This window comes from Cebidichthys violaceus, unplaced genomic scaffold (assembly GCF_023349555.1).
Source record: "Cebidichthys violaceus isolate CVI_PGR_0920_01 unplaced genomic scaffold, fCebVio1.0.p SCAF_75, whole genome shotgun sequence".
In the NCBI taxonomy this organism is placed as follows: Eukaryota; Metazoa; Chordata; class Actinopteri; order Perciformes; family Stichaeidae; genus Cebidichthys; species Cebidichthys violaceus.
Window position 1 is genome coordinate 1,022,711 of NW_027176959.1, and position 20,766 is coordinate 1,043,476.

General features: G+C 42.5%; 1 protein-coding gene and 1 pseudogene across 1 annotated transcript; both read right to left on the reverse strand.

The window, feature by feature from the left end:
- Positions 1–6,669: 6,669 nt before the first annotated feature.
- LOC137892116 (deoxyribonuclease-1-like) lies at positions 6,670–11,795 on the reverse strand (annotated as a pseudogene).
- Positions 11,796–13,601: 1,806 nt separating this feature from the next.
- On the reverse strand, positions 13,602–20,484 carry LOC137892101 (deoxyribonuclease-1-like; the record flags this gene model as incomplete). The annotated part of the gene is made up of 7 exons (XM_068737019.1): positions 13,602–13,792; positions 17,208–17,301; positions 17,440–17,591; positions 17,725–17,837; positions 18,225–18,337; positions 20,150–20,236; positions 20,396–20,484. Coding segments are annotated over 7 exons (696 nt in total), but the record flags the coding sequence as incomplete, so codon positions are not given.
- Positions 20,485–20,766: the final 282 nt, after the last annotated feature.

Below are 20,766 nucleotides of genomic sequence, written 5' to 3' on the forward strand. Positions count from 1 at the left end.
ACCCAGGAGACTTCAAGTTTGACGGCTACCCATACAAAAGACTCCAAAGTATTCAAGGAGAGGTCAGCAGATTCTGGAAGAAGTGGTGCCAGTTGGCTGGTCCTAATCTGTTTGTAAGAAACAAGTGGCACACCAAGGAGCGAAATGTTGCAGTAGGAGATTTGGTATGGCTGGCTGACCAAAATGCCCTGAGAGGTCAGTACAAGGTGGCTAGAGTGGTCAGTGTCAACGCTGATAGGAAAGGCATCGTAAGGCATGTATATGTGAGAACCTTTCCCAGCTACCCCGTCCCAGTCACGAAGCCAAACAAAGGAGAGATCACAAAAACAAACAAGGAAGGAACCAACAGGCTCTGAACAAAAATCCCTGCAACAATTCTGCATAGGGATGTCAGACGCCTAGTCATCCTACTACATTACATTACATTACATTACAGTCATTTAGCAGACGCTTTTATCCAAAGCATCTTACAATAAGTGCATTCAACATTGGTAATCAAAAGAACTACTCGTCACCAGAAGTCATAAGTACATTTCCTTTTCCAAACAAGCATCTAAGAGCATGAAGCAGAGCATAACTCAGAGCCAAAGTACAGTGCAGAAACAAGAAAAACAGTTAGTGCTATAAGTAATACGAATACAATAAGTGCAACAAGCTAGTATGAAAACAATAAGCACTAAGTGGAAGGCTCAGGGTAGCACTTCCTGAAGAGGTGGGTTTTCAGCCTGCGCCGAAAGATGGGCAGCGACTCCGCTGTCCTGACGTCAGTGGGAAGTTCATTCCACCACTGTGGGGCCAGGACAGAAAACAGCCGTGACCGGGTCGATCGGCCGCCAGGACCTCTGAGCGATGGGGCAACCAATCACCCCGAGGCAGCAGAGCGAAGTGGTCGGGCGGGGGTGTAAGGCTTGACCGTGGCCTGGAGATAGGAAGGAGCTGTTCCTTTCACTGCCCTGTAGGCTAGCACCAGAGTCTTAAACTGGATGCGAGCTCTTACAGGTAGCCAGTGTAGAGAACGGAGAAAGGAAGTTGTGTGGGAGAACTTGGGGCGATTGAACACCAGGCAAGCTGCAGCTTTCTGGACAAGCTCCAGAGGTCTGATGGCTGACGCCGGGGCTCCGGCGAGTAGTGAGTTGCAGTAGTCCAGGCGGGAGATGACAAGAGCCTGGATGAGAACCTGCGCCGTCTCGTCAGTCAGGAAGGGACGAATCCTTCTGATGTTGTAGAGCAGGAATCTGCAGGAGCGTGTAACGGATGAAATGTTATGATGAAATAACAGTTGGTCATCCAGGGTCACACCCAGGTTCCTCGCAGTCCGAGTTGGCGTCACCACGGTATCATCAATGGTGATGGACAGGTCCTGGTGCGGGCAACCCTTCCCCGGGAGGAACAGTAGCTCAGTTTTGTCTAGGTTGAGCTTGAGGTGGTGTGTCGTCATCCACTTCGAGATGTCAGCCAAACACGCAGCGATGCGCGTCTCCACTTGGGTGTCACCGGGGGGAAATGACAAGACCAGCTGGGTGTCATCGGCATAACAATGGTAGGAGAAGTCATGTGAGCGAATAACAGAACCCAGAGATGTTGTGTAGAGCGAGAAGAGAAGGGGGCCCAGGACTGACCCTTGCGGAACCCCCGTAGTCAGCATGCGTGGTTCCGACACGGCCCCCCTCCAGGTCACCTGGTAGGATTGACCCGTCAGGTAGGATGCAAACAGGGAGAGTGCAGAGCCTGAGACGCCCATCCCCTCGAGGGATGAGAGGAGGATTTGATGGTTCACAGTGTCAAACGCCGCAGACAAGTCCAGGAGAATCAGGACAGAGGAGAGAGAGTTAGCTCTCGCGGCGTGAAGCGACTCTGTCACCACAAGGAGGGCCGTCTCTGTCGAGTGACCCACTTTGAACCCGGACTGGTGGGGGTCCAAAAGGCTGTTTTGGTGGAGATAGGAAGACAGTTGGTTAAAGACAGCACGTTCAAGTGTTTTGGATAGAAAGGGTAGAAGAGAAACCGGTCTGAAGTTCTTGACATCAGAGGGGTCAAGTGATGGTTTCTTCAGAAGGGGGGTGACTCTGGCGGCCTTGAAGGCCGTGGGAAAGCATCCTGAAACAAGAGATGTGTTGATGAGGTGGGTGAGGAAAGGAAGGAGTTCAGTCGCACTATCCATTAAAGAACAACCAGAGGCTTGAAAGACTGGTGTGACATCCCTGGGTTTAAAAAACCAGGAGCTCAAATGGGAGGTGTTGAGACAAAACGGTGGAACTCCCTGGAATTTTGCCATTTTTCAAGTTTAATTTCAGTTCCTCATCAGATCAGCTCACTTGACTTTGCCTAAAAGACTGCAAGTCCCATAATTCACCACCAGCAGGGCAGTGCAGGCTGCTCATTACTTTGAGTTGGAACACCTGCAATTGGAAGGTCTCTCTCAGCAAACATTTCAGCAGAGAGAGAGAGCCAAGGAAGGATTCAACTCATGGTACAACCAAAGAAGCCACTGGTACTGCAACAATACTTTTGTTGTAGTGATTGTTTGGTATTGGGAGTGGTTCTAAAGTCATTGATGGTGGGATGTATTGTTTGATGAATTTTACAGTGGTAAAATGCCAGCATGCATATCGGTTTGCTGAATGCGTGTGAGTTTGGCTTTTTGTTTGAGTGTACTTGGTTGATAGTTCAATTTGTATTGATAGTTTGATGTGCTTTCTTGAAACACCAGTGCTGCATACTGTTTGCATTAATTTGTTGGATTGAAATTGTTTGAAGTTTATTTACATTTCTGTATAACTTTAGCTTTTTGTGTTTTGAAGGTTTTCAACCTGATGGACCAACCAGTCAACAAATAAGGAAAAAATAAATATTGAACTTTGTTGGAAAGAGTTGTTCCGTGCGTCCTTTGGGGTTCATGTACCAGGCCATTTCAAGTTGGGCAAGAGTTGAACAAACACCTAGGAACTTGACAGTATGACAACAGCAAATCAATCAACTCTGCTGATCCCCTGCACTATTTCAGAGTATTGACTGTGGTAAACAATTGGCCATTCGCTAAGTCCCCGCCCCTCGAACGCAGACTAAAATAGAACTCACCAGAACCGCCTTGGTTTATCTTTCCACTTTTTCAACAATCACCAAATCTGGTTTTGACGAAAAATACCCTAAATTCACTGCCTTGGGTGTGAATATTTCTTCAGGGAGTGCAGTTAGTGACAGTGTGGGCTCCGTGCTAGCTCTGACAGCTCGACTGATCAGCTAACAAAGGGGCGCCGCTGAGCAAAAACTGAATTGCTGTCTGCAGGTTAATGGACACCATGAAAAACACATTGGGCCACAGAACCACAGCGGTGGCTCTTCAGTTGGGGCTGCTCTACAACCCATCAGAGGCCCTGAAGATAGGACTGGTGGACCAGCTGGTACCTGAAGACCAGATCCTCACCACAGCCAAGCAGACCATGACCAAGTGGTTGGCTATTCCAGGTATATTGGCACCTTTCATGCATGACCAGTGAACTTGCCAGTCTAGCTACATTTTTGTACTCTTCCACTTGTGGTACTTTAGCTTCAGTGTGCGTAGTCACATGTAAGACTAAGTTGTTACTACCTATTGATGCTACCAATAAAAGTACCACCGCCAGCATTAATGTAGGGGTAAAAAAAACAGAGACTTCACTTCACCTTTGGAATCGCTGCGCTAATTGTTCATCTGTCCACTTCACAGACCACGCCAGAGCGATCACCAAGTCCATGATGAGGGAGCCAACCATCGACAATCTGACGTCCAACAGAGAGGCTGGCATCAAACACTTTATCAACATCATCACCAAATGCCCAGAAGTCGCTGGGCATGTATATGGAGATGCTTAAAAAGAGAAGGGGCTAGAGGAGAGAGCGGAAACTTATAGGAACACTAAGGTCCCTAAATTAAAACCACGTATCATTTATAAGAGGAATCTTAAACATTTTAATGAACAAGGGTTTTATCATGATTTGTTTAATTTTAAAATTCGGATCATTTAAAATTTAAATGATCCGAGGAGATTTTGGAAAACTATAAAATCCCTCTGTGAGCAAGAACTCACAAGCTTTACCTGCTTTTATTATGAAGGATTCTGTCGCTGTTCATGACAAAATGGAGGTACTGAATTGTTTTAACAAACACTTCATATATTCTGGTTCTCTGTTTGACTCTTGTTGTCCAAGGTCTGTGAAACCCTGTACTGGTGTTCCAGTTTATACTGGTCAGCCTTTTAATTTTACCTCATTTTCTGTGCAGGAAGTTCATCAAGCCCTAAAAAGCTTAGATAATAGGAAATCTTCAGGGCCTGATTGTATAGACCTTTACTTTTTGAAATTGGCTGCTGATTTTGTTGCAGAGCCACTTGCATATCTTTTTAATCTGCAATGAAAAATAACGAAATACCAATGAAATGGAAATCTGCCTTTGTTCACCCACTGTTTAAAGGTGGTGACCCAGCTAGTTAAATAATTATAGGCCAGTATCTAATTTATCTGTACTTTATCTGTACTTCTTGAAGCTCTTGTGAGCAAACAACTTAAGGAGTTCTTATACACCAATGCCATTTTATCAACCGAACAGTCAGGCTTTAGGAAAAACATAGCACTATTACAGCTGCACTGAAAGTGGTAAATGACATTTCTGTTGCTCTTGACAAGAAGCAACATTGTGCGTCACTATTTATTGATCTGTCTAAAGCATTTGACACAGTTGACCATGATGTTTTAAGGCTAAGGCTCCTCAACTCGGGGCTCTCGGAGCAAACGGTTGCTTGGTTCAGGAGCTACCTTGAGAATAGGTCTTAGTGCATCAGATATGAGGGTCTATCCTCTGATATTGCAACCGTCTATAAAGGTGTGCCACAAGGCTCTGTATTACGTCCACTTTTATTTACGGTTTATATAAATAATCTGGGCCAAAATGTGGTGGACGCTAACTTTCACTTTTATGCTGACGACACTGTGATATATTGCTGTGCGTCAACTCTTGTGCAGGCAATTGATCTCTTGCAAAATGCTTTCAATGTTGTTCAAAATACCCTTTATCAACTGAAACTGGTTCTAAATACAGGTAAGACAAAACTTATGTTTTAAAACTATCGGAGTAGGCCACAGAATATCCCTTTGGTGGTCACTCTTGAAGGAAGTGAAATAGAAGTTGTTCACTCTTATAAATATCTGGGTATTTTGATTGATGACTCCCTCACTTTTCAGCCACATGTGCAGTTCCTGGTGAAAAAGTTGAGGTTAAAACTGGGTTTTTATTTTCAAAATAAGCTGTGCTTTTCAACTAAAGTAAAAAAGCGACTAGTTGCTGCTACTTTTTTACCTGCGTTGGACTATGGTGATCTTCTTTATAAGCATACCTCTGCTAACTGTCTTCGTATGGTAGACACAGCTTACCATGGTTCACTGCAGTTCATTACCAATTGTAAAGCTCTGACTCACCACTGTGAGTTATACTCTCGGGTAGGATGGCCCTCTTTGGCCACCCGTAGGCTCTGTCATTGGTACACCTTCATTTATAAGGCAATCCTTGGTCTGCTCCCAAACTACCTGTGTGTCTTCATCATGCTGAAACGTGTCAGACAATACTCCTTGTGTTCTCAGGACTTCTTTATGCTCACTATCCCAAATTCCAGAACGGAAATGGATAAAAGGGCTTTTGTGCACCCTCATCGTGGAATATGTTGCGGAATGATTTAAAACTCAAAGAACTGATATCACTTACTGCTTTTAAATCTAAAATTAAAGAAATACAGGCAGGTTCCCAAAAATGTAAATGTTTTTAAATGAACTCAGATTCGTCATTGTCTCTTAACTTTTAGTTTCTTTTAACTTGTCTTGTTCTGTATTTTCTGTCTGTAACTATGTGTTTCTGATGTTGCTGCCTGTCTTGGCCAGGTCTCCCTTGAAAAAGAGATTTTTAATCTCAATGGGATTTTCCTGGTTAAATAAAGGTTTAAATTTTATTAAATTAATTTTATTTTGAGATGTATTCAGTAAGCTAGTTAGCCGGACATGCTAACATTTTAAGTTTATGACGAAGCAGATAAACACAATTCCATGTGTTACACTTTTTGCTCATTCTTTTCTTTTTGAAAAGCTAAATTCACTGCTTTGGTTTGTACAGAAATCCAAAACTTCACAAACATACCATGCTGGGTTACGGTTGCTGAACTGTGATTGGACATTTGCTTTTTTGGGGGCGGGCTTTAGTGAACAGTCAGTTATTGCCACGAACCGGTGGTCTCCAAGTGCCTAGCATTACTGTACCTTCAAGAACCATAACTAATGAAAGTGACCTTGGGTGCATTTTAACAGTCCACAGTGGGCGATGCCTTTGTGACAGATTTCTCAACATAACATGACTTGACTGCTTCTTAGCCTGAAATTGCTTGAGCAATGGGAGTTTTTATGTGGTCAGAGAATTGATTTGTGTGATTAAAGAATAAAAAGATTCACTTTCAGTTTTGTCAGTGTACTTCATCTTAAGAAATGATCTCCATGGTCGCATTAAGAAATAAAGTATCTTTCGATTTGTCTTTGAGACAGTCGTACTACTACTACTACTACTACTACTACTGCTGTATGCAGATAGCTTCAGTTTTTTGTGCAACATTTTTCGATACCTACCACTACAAATTGTGCTGCCACTTGATACAATACAGGTGCGTGGACTTCTGTTTAATAGCAGAAATTATTTGTTTATTTTGGTCTCATAAATTTAAGGCTGTGTGATTGCAAAGAGTTCCCCCACTGATCTCTCATGACTCCAGTTCAGCCTGGAAGTTTCTGCAACACTTGTGGGAATCGAGATTCAGGCAGCAGCAGCCTGGTCAATCAGCTCCACCTCCACAGGGAAATGGTCGCTGACAGCCAATGCCTGAGGGAGATGGAGAGAAAGCGTAGTAGGTTTCTCCTGTTGCACAATTTCTTGTTAGTCCAGCATAAGCATATAGAAGATTGCTTCGGTTAAACAGAAAACAGGCTTTTCCATGTAAAACATGATTTAGTATGTTAAAAAAATATATATATATATATATACTCAAAAGGTCGTCAAAAACATTTTTCACTTGCATCACTAAAGGACTACATACAGTACTGGTTTTACATTTCAGCCTTTCAACCAAAACTGCTGACCATTTTCCAAGTGTGTGCATTAAAAAAGAAAAAAAAAAAGATTAGACGCTTTATTTGGGGCTTTGAGTAGGACTATTACTCGGCTGATCTTGGTTTTGAAGCCTCGAGTTTGCCATTTTGGTCGTCGCCATCTTGGCTTTTTGCAACCGGTGAGCTGGAAGTGACCACATTTGGACTGCGGAGGAGTGACGTAGAGATGCAGTATACGACTCTGGTAGCGGTAGCGACATGTCAATAACAAGGTTGCCATGCCTTCAAGCTGACCCTGGAATTCAGGGTCTGCTTGAGGGCGTGGCTTGAGACCATAATCCAGGGCTTGGATTATGGTCTATTTGACTCTAAATGGACCATAATTTACTAAATGAACATCATGATGTATTGAAGAAGACTTGAACCTAGACACTGAGATTTACAGTGTTTACTGAGGTAATAAATCAAGTGAGCAGTAGAGTCATTTTCTCATAGACTTCTATACAATCAGACTTCTTTTTTGCGACCAGATGGCCTTTAGAGAGAATGCAAGTTTAAGGCACTTTTGCATTGGCTTCACTTTTCAGAACCGCAGCCAACCCGAGCGCATGAATGCAGCTTCCTAAGCATTTTAGAAGAAGTAGGTTGCTTTAAAGTGCACTGGGATCATCTTGTCTCACTCAAGGACGCTTTGACTTGTGGATAGAAGGAGTCAGTGATCATATAGCCAACGTTCTAGAAGACAACACGCTCTACCCACTTATTAATAGGGTCAAGAAAAAACGCGATTCCCAGCCGGTTTTAAGCAACTCCTAATAGACCCTGCCTTTTTTACTACATTGCAACTGATATTAATTCTATCATAGAGGAGATTTAAAGCTAAAGTTATCTTTACCAGACTGTGGCTGAGTTTCAAGTCCACCATGTAGTTGTAGACCTCAGCGCTGCCGGGCACCACTCCCTTCATCATGTCATCAGTGACCACAATCCTGCAGATACAGGAAGAGGGTTGGAATTAAGAGTCTCTGTGTGGCATGTGATGTGTGTACATGCAAGTGTCTATGCATGTGTGTCCACCTGTCGTAAGGGCAGTTAGTGTGTGACACCGTGGTGTCGGCCTCGTCGGTGATCAGCCAGTGGAAACTCTTGTCCGTGAAGAGGCGGATCTGCTGCCAGTCGGAGCCTGATACGTAACTGCAGCCTGTGTTGAAGTCGCCCAGCAGCACGATGTCCTGCAGGGAGAGCAGAAATAGTTTCAACCACCCACCATCTCATATTTTTAACAAATTAATCATCCTTTGCACTCTTTTTTTTCCTGTGTTTTCTGGAGGAGAGCATTCACATTGGTGTTCCAGCGGGCGCGGACATCAGTCACCACATCAAAGAGGGCGTCGGCTTCCTTCACAGCGGAGTCTGGAGAGGTGTGCTGGGGATCAGAGCAAAGTTCCTCACAGCTATAAAAAAAAGGAGGAAGGAGTGAATGAAGGGGGGAAATGTGTGAAGGAGGAAGTTGAGATTTTTGGATATGACAGAAAAGAGATGCCAACACTGCCAACATTTGTCTGACATAAATACTGTGTGACAGAAAGAATTTACAAGTCTTAGAGGGGTTTTTTTAGGGGCATTCGTGACCAATAGATCTGTGACCTCAGAATCTCACACAAGTTCTCAGTTGATTGCCTAATAAACGAGGTAATCGACATCACTGGTGACAGAGAAAAAGCGGACTTGCCACACTCCCCCCGGGGCCTACCGGTTTCTTTGGAGGTGAACATGACGACGAAGGGCTCTCGGCTGAAGGTGTCCGTCCCACACGGCTCGCAGCCGTCGTCGTAGGTGTAGTTTTTAGCCACGGACACCGTCTGCTCCCTGCAGAGGAGAGATGCTACTTGACCACGTCTGTCACTGTCTGTAAAAACTTTTACTTTTGAACAAGTAAGTCCTGTGCCTTCTGGGGCCGACCACTAGGGGGCAGCTCAATCCTGAAAGGGTGAATGTGGTGTGCAGATGTGTCATGCCTTTTTTTTTTGCCAAGGAAAATAATTTAGGTATAACTGCCATAGGATAGGACAGTTCTCTGACACGCTTGTGAAGGTAGAGGTCTTCAGTTGGTTTAAATCTGAAACCTCACCACTAGATGCCACTAAATCCTGCCCACTGGCCCTTTAAGTGAATTCGTTGAGAAATTGCATTCAATGCCACGAAAAGCAGTCAAAAGTGTGGCGTTTTCACCAACTTCAATCTGCTAATATGTATATTGAACCGGCTTTAATTAAACCTGTGGTGAGAAGTAACTAAGTACATGTACTCAAGTACTGCACCTCAGTACAGTTTTGAGGTGTCTTTGAGGTACTTGAGTGTTTCTATTTGCTGTTACTAAATACCTCTCTACTCCACTACATCTCAGAGGCAAATGTTTACAATTAAGGTTACTTACTTTACTCACTGTTACTTTTCAGATTGAGCTTTCACATACAAAACATATGACATACATTATAATATATGACAAATTGTTACAGATTAAACTGCCCCAGAGCATATCAAGATGTTAAGATGAGCTCCACTAAGACCAGCTACAACGTTAAAATCAACATTAATAATCCAACAATGTAAGTTTGTTTTCTGGTCACTGATGTGGGGTCTCAACGTAGGATTTCTTACAACAGATCGGTTGTTTTTGCCTCTCTCTGTTTACCTGTAGAGGAAGAGATATCTCTCCTTGTAGGAGCTGCGACCCAGAGGCTCGCTGACGATGTGGCTGTACCTGAACTGAGGAGAACCTCTGCGAAAACACACACAGATTAAAACCTAATTTTGTTTATCTTACATCATAATAAATATCATTATCATAATAATAACATGTGCGTTTTGTAAGGTGCAGTCTAACTTGTTGACATGCTCCATGAGTTTTTTGGTCGCTGACAGATCGCTGTCTCTGACCTCCTGGATCAGGATGATGTCATAGCGATGGACAATCTGAGAAACACAAAACACGTATGTCCTAAACATAATATTAGGGTTCTCGTAACAGTGGTGTCTTATTATATGAGTTGATTCATGTATGGTTCTCCATAAAACACACAGAAAACACAACTTAAAGAGGGGAACCAACAAGTCATCTCTTTTCCCGTAATGATGAATGTCGGTAGTAAAGGGGCACTTCACTAATTCTACTAGTTCAACTCTAATGTTTTTTTTCACTCGACCCTATACAAATTGTTTCATTGATCAGCTGTAATCAAATAACAACGAACACCAAAGTAAATTTGTCATGTTTATTCTTTATTTAACGCTTTCTTCTTGTTATGTTTTTGGCGACCCCTGTGGAAGAAAGTGGTATTGTTTCCAAGGACCAGAGTCTCTTTAAAGGATCCTTACAGTTGATCTCTGGGAAGTATTACTTTAAATACCTCTCAAAACAGCTGTATGATGTATTCTGGAGGAGAAAATGACCCTTATGATGTCATAGTGATGTCATTAGGATCATATGAGCTCGGGCTTGGACAGTACAAACTGAAAACATGCATTGCAAAGTGGGAAAGTAGAATTTAAAAGCCATGGATATTTACCAGACAAGGAGGGTCTGGAGAAATTATAAAATGCTAACGGTTGCATTGTGGGAAATGTAGGATGCATTTTTTTGTTTTTGTATTTAATCTACCTCTTGTGAGTCTCCCCAAACTCCACCGTTCAAATATATATTGTCTTTACACTTCAAATGTGGGTAATTGTAATGTGAAACAATCTGAGAAAAAAAGAAGGAAGAAAGAAAGAAAGAAAAATGTTTATATTTATACAGTTCCCGACCGTGCTGATGATGTTCATGAGAGTCGCGTTGGAGGATTTCTTGTCTCCAAATGACTTGATGTTGAAGGCTCCCAGCAGCAGCAGGGAGGTAGACAGATGCAGCAGGGCCGACAAGAGGCCCAACACACACACCCAACGCATCCTGGGCCAAAGAGGTCACATTAGTGTGAATATTTAAAATACATCATTATAAATCTTGATTTTATGACACATGGACAGAGTAATAATAGTTATACTGCATGCTAGAGGAGCCTGAAAGACTCTCTGCCCAGCTGTGGGAGTCAGAGACGCACCAACACCTGCACCCCTGGACACACGACAGCAGGATCTCTATTCCTGTAAGTTTATCTCACTGCGAGTCGTTTCATGCGCTGCTGTTTGCAGAGGGGATCCTGGGTAGAATATTACTTCCAGCATTGTGGGAGAATACATTTTCCTTTTACCGTGGTTACACTGGTGCGAAGAGGATTCCGGGTACAAAGGTTGTAAAATATCATCAGCTCGAGTGTGGTGGCTTTTTGTATTGGTGATCCAACATAAAATGTGACTGTAAGTTACATCTAGTCAGCCAGATTAAAAACCATAAACTGTGTTACTGTGACATAAAGTATGATCTGTGCATAGTGTTAGATAGTCTGCAAGAAAGATGATTCTCCGCGACAACAAACTGTTTTTTAATATTGTAATAAATAATTCATCCATGTTACTGTGACGAGAAAAAACATTTTAGCATGAAAGAAGAGTCCGAGGTGCATATTTACCTGCTTCTGTGAGTCGTGTGGGGAAGGAGAAGGCCTGTTGAGAGCAGGGCACAGAGGCTTTGCTTGTGTAAATCCCCGGAGGCTCCTCTGCAACTTCTGAGCAGAGCCGTCGGTAGTGTCTAATCAGGAGGTTTTTATTTACCTGCACAGTGCATGTGACCGGGTCAGGCTGGAGGGGAGGGGTGAAGAGAGGAGGTGTGTTGCAGGTGGGGATCGAGGTTTTCAGGTCAAGGAGGCCCGTTCGGCAAAATTGACTCTCACAGTGGTTTTATGTGTCGGCTACAATGTGTCAGTCTTATAATAGAAATTCAAAGAATTCCTGATTTTGATTTGATTTAGTTTCTAGAATTATTCAACTCAAATTCCAACTCACTGTGTTGACAGGTAACATTTGCAGGGCTCCACAGCAGGAGCGGATCCATTCAGGGCTCAGCCCAAACCTAAGAGGGGGCCGGGGATGGATTGTAAACTATTCATGTCAGCTATATACATTATTTTACTAGCCTTATGAGATAATGGACAGCCTAAAAATCTGCACATCATTCCCAAGGAAACAATCATCCTGCAGAGCCCACATCCTGTTTTGTTTTTAATTGTTCAAAAATAGGTTTCAAGAATAATAATGCTCTTTACGTAAAATTTCACCCCACTTATGTATGTAGGTATGTAACTTAAAAATAGTAACATAAGATCATTGTACCATTTTTTAGGCGCCAGAAGTGAAAATAAATCCTCCTCACCATTTGTTGTGTTTAAAAAATGATGAAGAAGTTGGAGAACAATTGTTCATCTGTCCACTTCACAGACCACGCCAAAGCGACCACCAAGTCCATGATGAGGAAGCCAACCATCGACAAGCTGACGTCCAACAGAGACGCCGACATCAAACACTTTGGAAACTTCATCACCAAAGACTCCGTTCAGAAGTCGCTGGGCATGTATATGGAGATGCTTAAAAAGAGAAGGGGCTAGAGGAGAGAGGGGAAACTAATAGAATGATACATGCGTTTGGGGAGTTTGTGACACTAGTTGAAAAACGGATCTGCCTTTGGTGTCACGTGTTCATTTGTGTCAATTGTGCTAAGATCATTGAGTACAGCTCCCTGCAGCAGCTCACCTTCACTGTTCAACCAGCAAGCTCGTGAAACACTCACCATAATAAGTAGTTTGTTTGTTTCACTTATGTAGCAGAAAGGAACAACTGCATTTGGTTGCTAACCCTGTGTTGGACAATGACAATAACTTAACCTTGAACCTTGATAGACACCAGTGATTCAATGACAAAAATGTTTTCTATCCAAATTTCTAAATACTTTATTTAAAGTTACATCAATCCGTTCTAATTTACCATTAAACCATATTTTGTGAAATATTCAGTATGCTAGTTAGCCAAAGCTTCACAGACCTACTGTGCCCAGTTACGGTTGCTAAGCTGTGATTGGACATTTGCTTTTCGGGGGAGGTCTTTAGCGAACAGTCAGTTATTGCCACAGGCCGGTCTCCACTGAGTGCCTCGCATTACTGTAACTTCAAGAGCCATAACTAATGAAAGTAACTCTGGGAGCATTTGAACAGCCCACAGTGGGCGATGCCTTTGTGATCTCACAGTTTTATTTACATTTAGCCTGAAATATCTGAAGCAATGATAGTTTTTGTTGTCAGAGGATTGATTTGTGTGATTAAGGAATGAAATGAAGCTGTTAAAAATCACATCGTCACTTTCATTTTTAGCCGTGTACTTTATCTTTAACAATGATCCTCATAAAGTCTCTTTCAGACGTACTGCTACTGCTGCTGGCGTCACGACATGCAGATAGCTTTAGTTTATTGTGCAACATTTTCGATACATACCTCTGAAAATTGTGCTGCTACTTGATACAATGAAGGTGAAACATTGAAAAAAATGACAAAACAGAATAGCAGAAATAATTTGTTTATTTTGGTCTAGTCAATTCAATGCTGCATGGTTGCAGCGGGTTGCACCCCCATGAGTCATCATTATCCAAATTCACCGTGGAGGTCTCTGCAACGGTTTTGGCAGTCGTGATTCAGGTACTCTTTTACGCCAGCGTCACCTCCACAGGGAAATGGTCGCTGACAGCCAATGCCTGAGAGAGAGAGAGAGAGAGAGAGAGAGAGAGAGAGAGAGAGAGAGAGAGAGAGAGAGAGAGAGAGAGAGAAACATTGTGGGTTTCCCCTGTGGCACAATTTCTAGTTGGTCCAGCTTCAGCAAGATGTCCTCGGTTCGACAGAAAACAGGTTTATTATGTTTTGTAAAACTCAAGTCATCAAAACACCCTCTTCACTTACATCACTGAAGGACTACACACAGTACTGGTTTTGCATGTTTCAGCACCATCAACCAAAACTGATGACCATTTACCAAGCATGTATGTGTGCAAGTTTGCTTTAAAAAATCAAACACTTGAAATAAAAAAAATAAAAATGTGCTGCATTATTTGGGGCCCTAAGCTGAACTATTGCTCGGCTGGTCTGAGAATTTCCTTAAGTCTCCTTCGGTTGCCTGGCAACTGCTCAAAGGAAAGAAACAGTCCAGCACATAACCTTCCTTAAAATCGGATTCTTTTGTGAGTTTTAGAGGTGCATGGAGGTGGACTTTGATACACTGATGCGCAATAATCATGCTCTTCTTGGCAAAACTGCCCTGTGTAGGTTTAGGCATTAGACCTTGACTAGTTTGGGCCAGTATAGCCCATTGGTCAGGGCATAGAACCTGAACAACTCAGGCTACCAGTACCTCGGTGAGCATGGTTGCTGGCCAATCCTTGCTCTTGAATGGCTGCGCAGGGCGGGTCTTGCCAAGAAGAACACTGGGATTCATAACAACGTCTTACTGACACCTCCTCGTGTTCACAATCTGTTTCACCTGTAACCTCCCAACAGGGATGTCACCGTGCATTGACCAAGCCGTCACTATACTTCTACATCACTGCTGCAAGGAGAAAACCATTGAAATGGAACAGAAGTAGAACGCAATGAACGGTTTTGTGTTCATTTGACCAGCACAAAAGAAAATTGTGATTTTTGATAGTTATGGTAGCTTGTCCTTCCCTGGAGTGGCGGGGAGTAAGACCCAGAGCTGCTGCTGAGCTCATATTCTGTAACCAGTGTAGCATTAAAGCATGCTGGAACTAGCAAGCTAGCCACTTAGTCAGCTGTCCACTAGTTAGCTAGCTAGCTAGTTAATGCTGGTTACAATAAATGATCCATGGCAATAGCGATGTGCTTTCCTACGCTGTGACAAGAGGATGAAACATGAAGTGGTTTGTAGGATTTAATCACTGCAAGGAGCTACTCTTAAATACTCATGACTAAATCATTGCTTTTACAAACTTGTATAGAATTTGAAAAACAAAAAAATTCAGATCAAGATTAGAAGTCATTCATAATTGAGATACAACTAAATATCGTCTCTAGAGCAGCAACTGTAATGTTTATGTGCGCGGCCTTTGGGGGAAAATGAAGGAACCAACAACGCCACCTGGGGAATCACACCCCAGGAAGTTTAAGCTTAACCGTAAGATATCATTTCTTTTAGAATTGTTAAGGCCTACAGATTCATTACCATTATGAGACAGAGACATATTTCCTAAAAATTAACCAAAGGTTTTATTTAAGGAATCAAAGAAAATAGTCAAATTTGCAGGGATGAGAGCCGCGGGGAGGGAATAATATTAATGGACAAAAAAATGACTGGAACCAGTAAGGGATCTTAAATAATTATTACATATTAAGCTATAAAGGCCTTACTAAAAACTCTAAGACTACATTATAATATGATATCCTAAAATGTCCTATCCATCATAAACTAAGCAAAATGGCGGGCTTTAAGTAGAGGCCACAAAATAATACAAATGACCACCTTATATATGGGGTACTAACATATGCAGTCACTCATCGACGGCACAACGATGATGGAGCTTCTAAAAGAATTTCCAACCAACATGTTAGTCCAGAGTTATTAAAGGCGGCTGTATTTCATAATGGTTGGCATGTTCCTCTCATTTCATGTCACTTCACTTCCTGCCTTTGTGTGTTTTCCCGCCACAGTGATTGTCTGCCCCGCCCCTGATTGATCCCACCTGTGTCCCATCACCTACACCTCCCCACTGTACTTGAACCCTGTGTTCCCCTGTCTCTGTGCCGGTTCATCTTAGTCCTTTGTGTCCAGCGTTTCAGTGATTCTCCTAGTGTTATGTTCTCTGCCAGTTTTTCATCGACTACGTTTTTTTGACTGATCCATTTGAGTGCCTTTGAGTCCTGTTTGTCCCCGTGGTTCATTGATAGTATAGTATCAGTCATTGATTCTGTCCTCCTGTCTGCTTCGTCTCAGCCAGCAGAGAAGTTCATAAGGAACTAACAGAAACAGACTGAGGACAGACAGCTTCGGTTTTAGCATGTTTGTAAAAAAGAAAAGAAAAAGCTTTTGGCCGATCGTTGTGTTTGTTTAAACATAGCAGCGGTGGAGGAGAGGCTGCAGACAGAGCAGATTGAATTAGGTTTCACTTTCGTTTACATGTTCATGTTCGTTGAACAGATGTATTGATAAAGTTTTGGATTTTTCCTCTGCAGCCTCTGTGCTCTGTATGCTGACTTAGTTCCATGTGTGCGTGAGTGTCGTTGAAGGATGGGTGATCGTGGCTAAGTGGAGAGCAGGGCCGCCTTTCAATCAGAGGGTCGGCGGTTCGATCCCCCGGCTCCTGCTCTACTAGTCTCATGTCAATGTGTCCTTGAGCAAGACACTTAACCCCAAAATTGCTCCCGTAGCTGCGTCTACGGTGTGTAGATAGATACTGAATTGTAAGTTGCTTTGGATAAAAGCGTCTGCTAAATGACTGTAATGTAATGTAATCAGCCCTGACAGACAGAGCAGAGGAGATGCTCCCTGCAGCGTGATAATAAACTACACCGAAACATTACAACGTACTAATAAAAAGCACCAGTAACGTTGGAGCTTATCACTACCTTTAGTTAAAGAAAGGCTCATGGCGGTGCAACATGGCGGACTCTGTGGAGGAGGACCCGCTTCCTATAAAGATAAAAAATGTCTTTTTCTAAGCGAAGTAAAGCATAAGCCTTCTTAGTTTCAGTCATTATACAGTAATAAAAACAAATGTATGAATATTATGTTCTATTTCTGCCAATTAATCCACACTCTTGACACACTCTTCCTTTCTACTCATTTACTCATTTACTCTCTACACTTTGTAACCGTCAACCATCTGGTTGGAGGTCGACACGCTCTACTCACTGAGCTACAGCCGCCTCAAAATCAGAGAAGAGGTCAAACGATGTCTGCCACGCCCACAAATTATGTAGTCGACATCGTCACATTTGAGGAACGGTCCTGGATGATCCACCTTTTTGATCACTGATTCTCCCTTGCCGTGGAAGTATAAATTTAAACCGAAATTAGCCCGCTACAACGGCCACGATGACAACGGCACACATAAAAATGTGAATTCTATTATAGAGGAGAGTTAAAGCTAAAGTTGTTTTTACCTGCGGCAAGGTGAGACCAAAGGCCAACATGAAGTTGTAGACCCCAGCACTGTTGGGCACCACTCTAGTGTTCATGGCACCAGTGACCACAATCCTGCAGATACAGGAAGAGGAGTGGAATTTAGAGTCTGTACACCTGTGTGTGTGTGTGTGTGTGTCCGTGTATGTGTCCGTGTGTGTGTCTGTGTGTGTGTGTGTGCATGCAAGTGTGTATATGTGTGTGTGTGTCCACCTGTCGTAAGGTAAGCCTGTTCGCACTGAAGTGGCCGCAGCGTTGTTGATCAGCCAGTGGAACTGCGGGTCCGTGAAGAGGCGGATCTGCTGCCATCTGGGGGGCGTTACGTAAGTGCCTCCAGCGTTGAAGTCGCCCAGCAGCACGATGTTCTGCAGAGAGAGCAGAAATAGTTTCAACCATCCCCATCTCGTATTTTAACAAATTAATCATCCTTTACACTCTTTTTAAAAAAAATTCCACCAAATAATTGGTTTTGCGTGTTTTCTGGAGGAGAACATTCACATTGGTGTTCCATTGATTGATGACATAAGTCGCCACGTCATAGAGGGCATCGATTTGCTGCACAGCGGCTCTTGGAGAGGTGTGCTGGGGGATCAGAACAAAGTTCCTCACAACTATAAAACAGGAGGAAGGAGAAAGGAGTGAGTGAACGAAGAGGGAAATGTGAGATGACAAGAGACAAGTTGATGTTTTGGATATGGCAGACATGATTCATATAACAAAAAAGTGAGCTCACTGTCTTTTAAATGTGGCAGGACAGAGTTGCCGGCCCTATGTGGCTGACATAAATACTGTATGGCAGTCAGAATTCAACTGAAGACAAAACAGTTTTTAAAGGGGCCTTGGTGACCAACAGATCGTGACCTCAGAATCTCTCACACACGTCTGGTGTTTAGCTCTCAGTTGGTCGCCTAACAAGAGAGGCAATCTACATCACTGGCGTCTGACAGTGAGAAAGAGTTATCGCTCTCTGTTCTTTGCCGCACTCTTTCAGAGCCTACCGGCTTGTTCGGAGGTGAACTCGACGATGAAGGGCGGGCGGCTGAAGCGACCGTAGAAACCGTAGGGAACGTCGTTGTAGATGGCGGATCTAACCACGGCCACCGTCGTCGTCCTGCAGAGGAAAGATAGTACTTAACCACATCTCTCACTAACTGTAAACACATTGCCTTTGAAGTAGTCTTCAAAAAGCGGTTAAAGCTCATCAACCCTTTCCTGTAGTCAGCTATTCACAGCATCGCTGGAGCATTTTCAGAAGTCATTTATCGGTCCTGTGACCACTAGGGAGCAGCTTGACCAGTCCTGAATGTGTGAATGGATGAATGTAATGTGCAGATGTGTCATGTTTTTGGTTTTTTTGCCCAACAAATGTAAGTATAATTACCAAAGGAAGTCTGTGTTACTAAATACAGTTGGACCAAAAGGTATTCTGTATTCACCAGTATTCTTTGCAGAAATTAAATTTCATGATGTGTTTGGTGTTTTTAAAGTGGGCTATTTATATAGTAGCTAGTATGGTGGGCTATGCTGTATATTGTGCATGTTATGCAATTATGTGACACTCCATATGATATGGGAATTTCAAATGTATTTTATTTTTTCACAATACATCTGCAAGTAATTTGCATTCAAAAAGGAACAGTGTGTAGGATTTATCTATTGGCAGAGTGTTGTTTGAATGTTTTCATCACCTGAAGCTACGAATCGTTGCGTTTTTGTTAGCTTAGAATGAGTCTTTAGCTACGTAGAGAGTGGGTCTTCTCCTTCATGTTTCTACAGTAGCCCAGAATGGACAAACCAAACACTGGCTTTTTGTGTTACCTGAAGGCGCCTGTAGTTCTCCATCATCTTTGTAAAAGGAGGGATGAGCGAAGGGGCGTTCAGTTGGTTTGAATCTACAAACTCACCACTAGATGCTCCTAAATCCTGCACACTGGCCCTTTAAGTGCCTTTGTTGAGAAATTACATTCGATGGCATGAAAAGCTGTCAATAGTGTAGAGTTTTCTAATACGTGACACATGATCACCCATATTTACTGTAAACTCCGATCTGCTAATATCTGTACTGAACCATCTTTCATAAAAACCAGTGGTGGGGAGTAACCGTGTTGTGTGGATTATGTTGTGGAACAATCTGTGGATTAATCTGTGGACTTCTTGAGTGTGTCGAGATAAACAGCGATACTTTTAGGAAGAAAGGAAGTTGTTTCACCAACTTGTACGAGGGAATTGGATCAATAAAAGCTTTCTTGCTTTCACCTACGTCGGTGTGAGTTATGTGCATAGGACCAGAAACACGTGTCAACTTAAGGTTCACACTCTGCTACAAGTTTTGGAAGCTATATACATGTACAATTTTGAGTTACTTGTACTTGAGTGTTTCCATTTCCTGTTACTAAATACGTCCGCCCCACTATATCTCAGAGGCAAATATTTACAATAACTTCAGTTTACTTCAGTTACTTTACTTAAGGTTACTTTTCAGATTGTGCTTTCACATACAAAACATATAACATACATTATAACATGAGGCATTGGTACAGATTAAATTAGGAAATTAGATATCAATTAGTTCAAATTGGCTCCACCAAGACCAGCTAACAATAATAATCTAGCGTTGTAATCTATTACTGTGACAGGGCCCAGTCTGCTGCATTATGTGGTTATACTTGTGATACTTTACGTTTTTCTGATAATACTTATGTATTCGATGTTGAATGCTTGTAGTTGAGTATTTTAATTGTAATGTTGGCTACTTTTACATAAGTAGTTTTCTGGCACTAATCGCTGACAATAAGGACAAAGACACTGTGCAGATCTGAAGTATAACTTTAAAAGAGAAATAGTTTGTTTTCTGTTCACTGATGTGGGGTCTCAACGGAGGATTCCAACAGAGGATCGGTTGTTTTTGCCTCTCTCTGTTTACCTGTAGAAGAAGGCATATTTCTCCTTGTGTACATTAGGACCCAGAGGGTTGCTGGCGATGTAGTCGTACCCGTGCTGACCACACACACTGTGAAAACACACACAAACACACAGATGTAGAGCATCATTTTGTTTGTCTCAAATCATAATGTGAGTTCATGAGCCGTCCAACTTAACTTCTACAGAAGGTCACTATATTCTGTGTGTAGTAATATAAGCACTATATAAGGTGTGTGGTTAGTCTAACCCGTTGACGGCCGTCTTGAGTCTGTTAGTCACTGTCTGATCATTGTCTCTGACTTCCTGGATCAGAATGACGTCGTAGCGACAGACAATCTGAGAAACAGAAAACAACACATATCTGATTAGAGTTCTTGCGGCAGTGGCGTCTTATTATATTAGTGGTCTGTTTAGTTTCATTCGATTCAAGTAGAGTTCTCCTGAAACTATTGCAATTGAAGGGAGACCAGATGTCGGGTAAACCTTGTGGTATTTTAACGTTACTCAGCGCTGTTCAAAATATATCCTCTTTATATTGATGAGATACAGTCTTAAAAAAAGGAATATTGGATGCCAAAAAAACAAAACATTTTCAGACCGTGCTGATGATGTTCATGA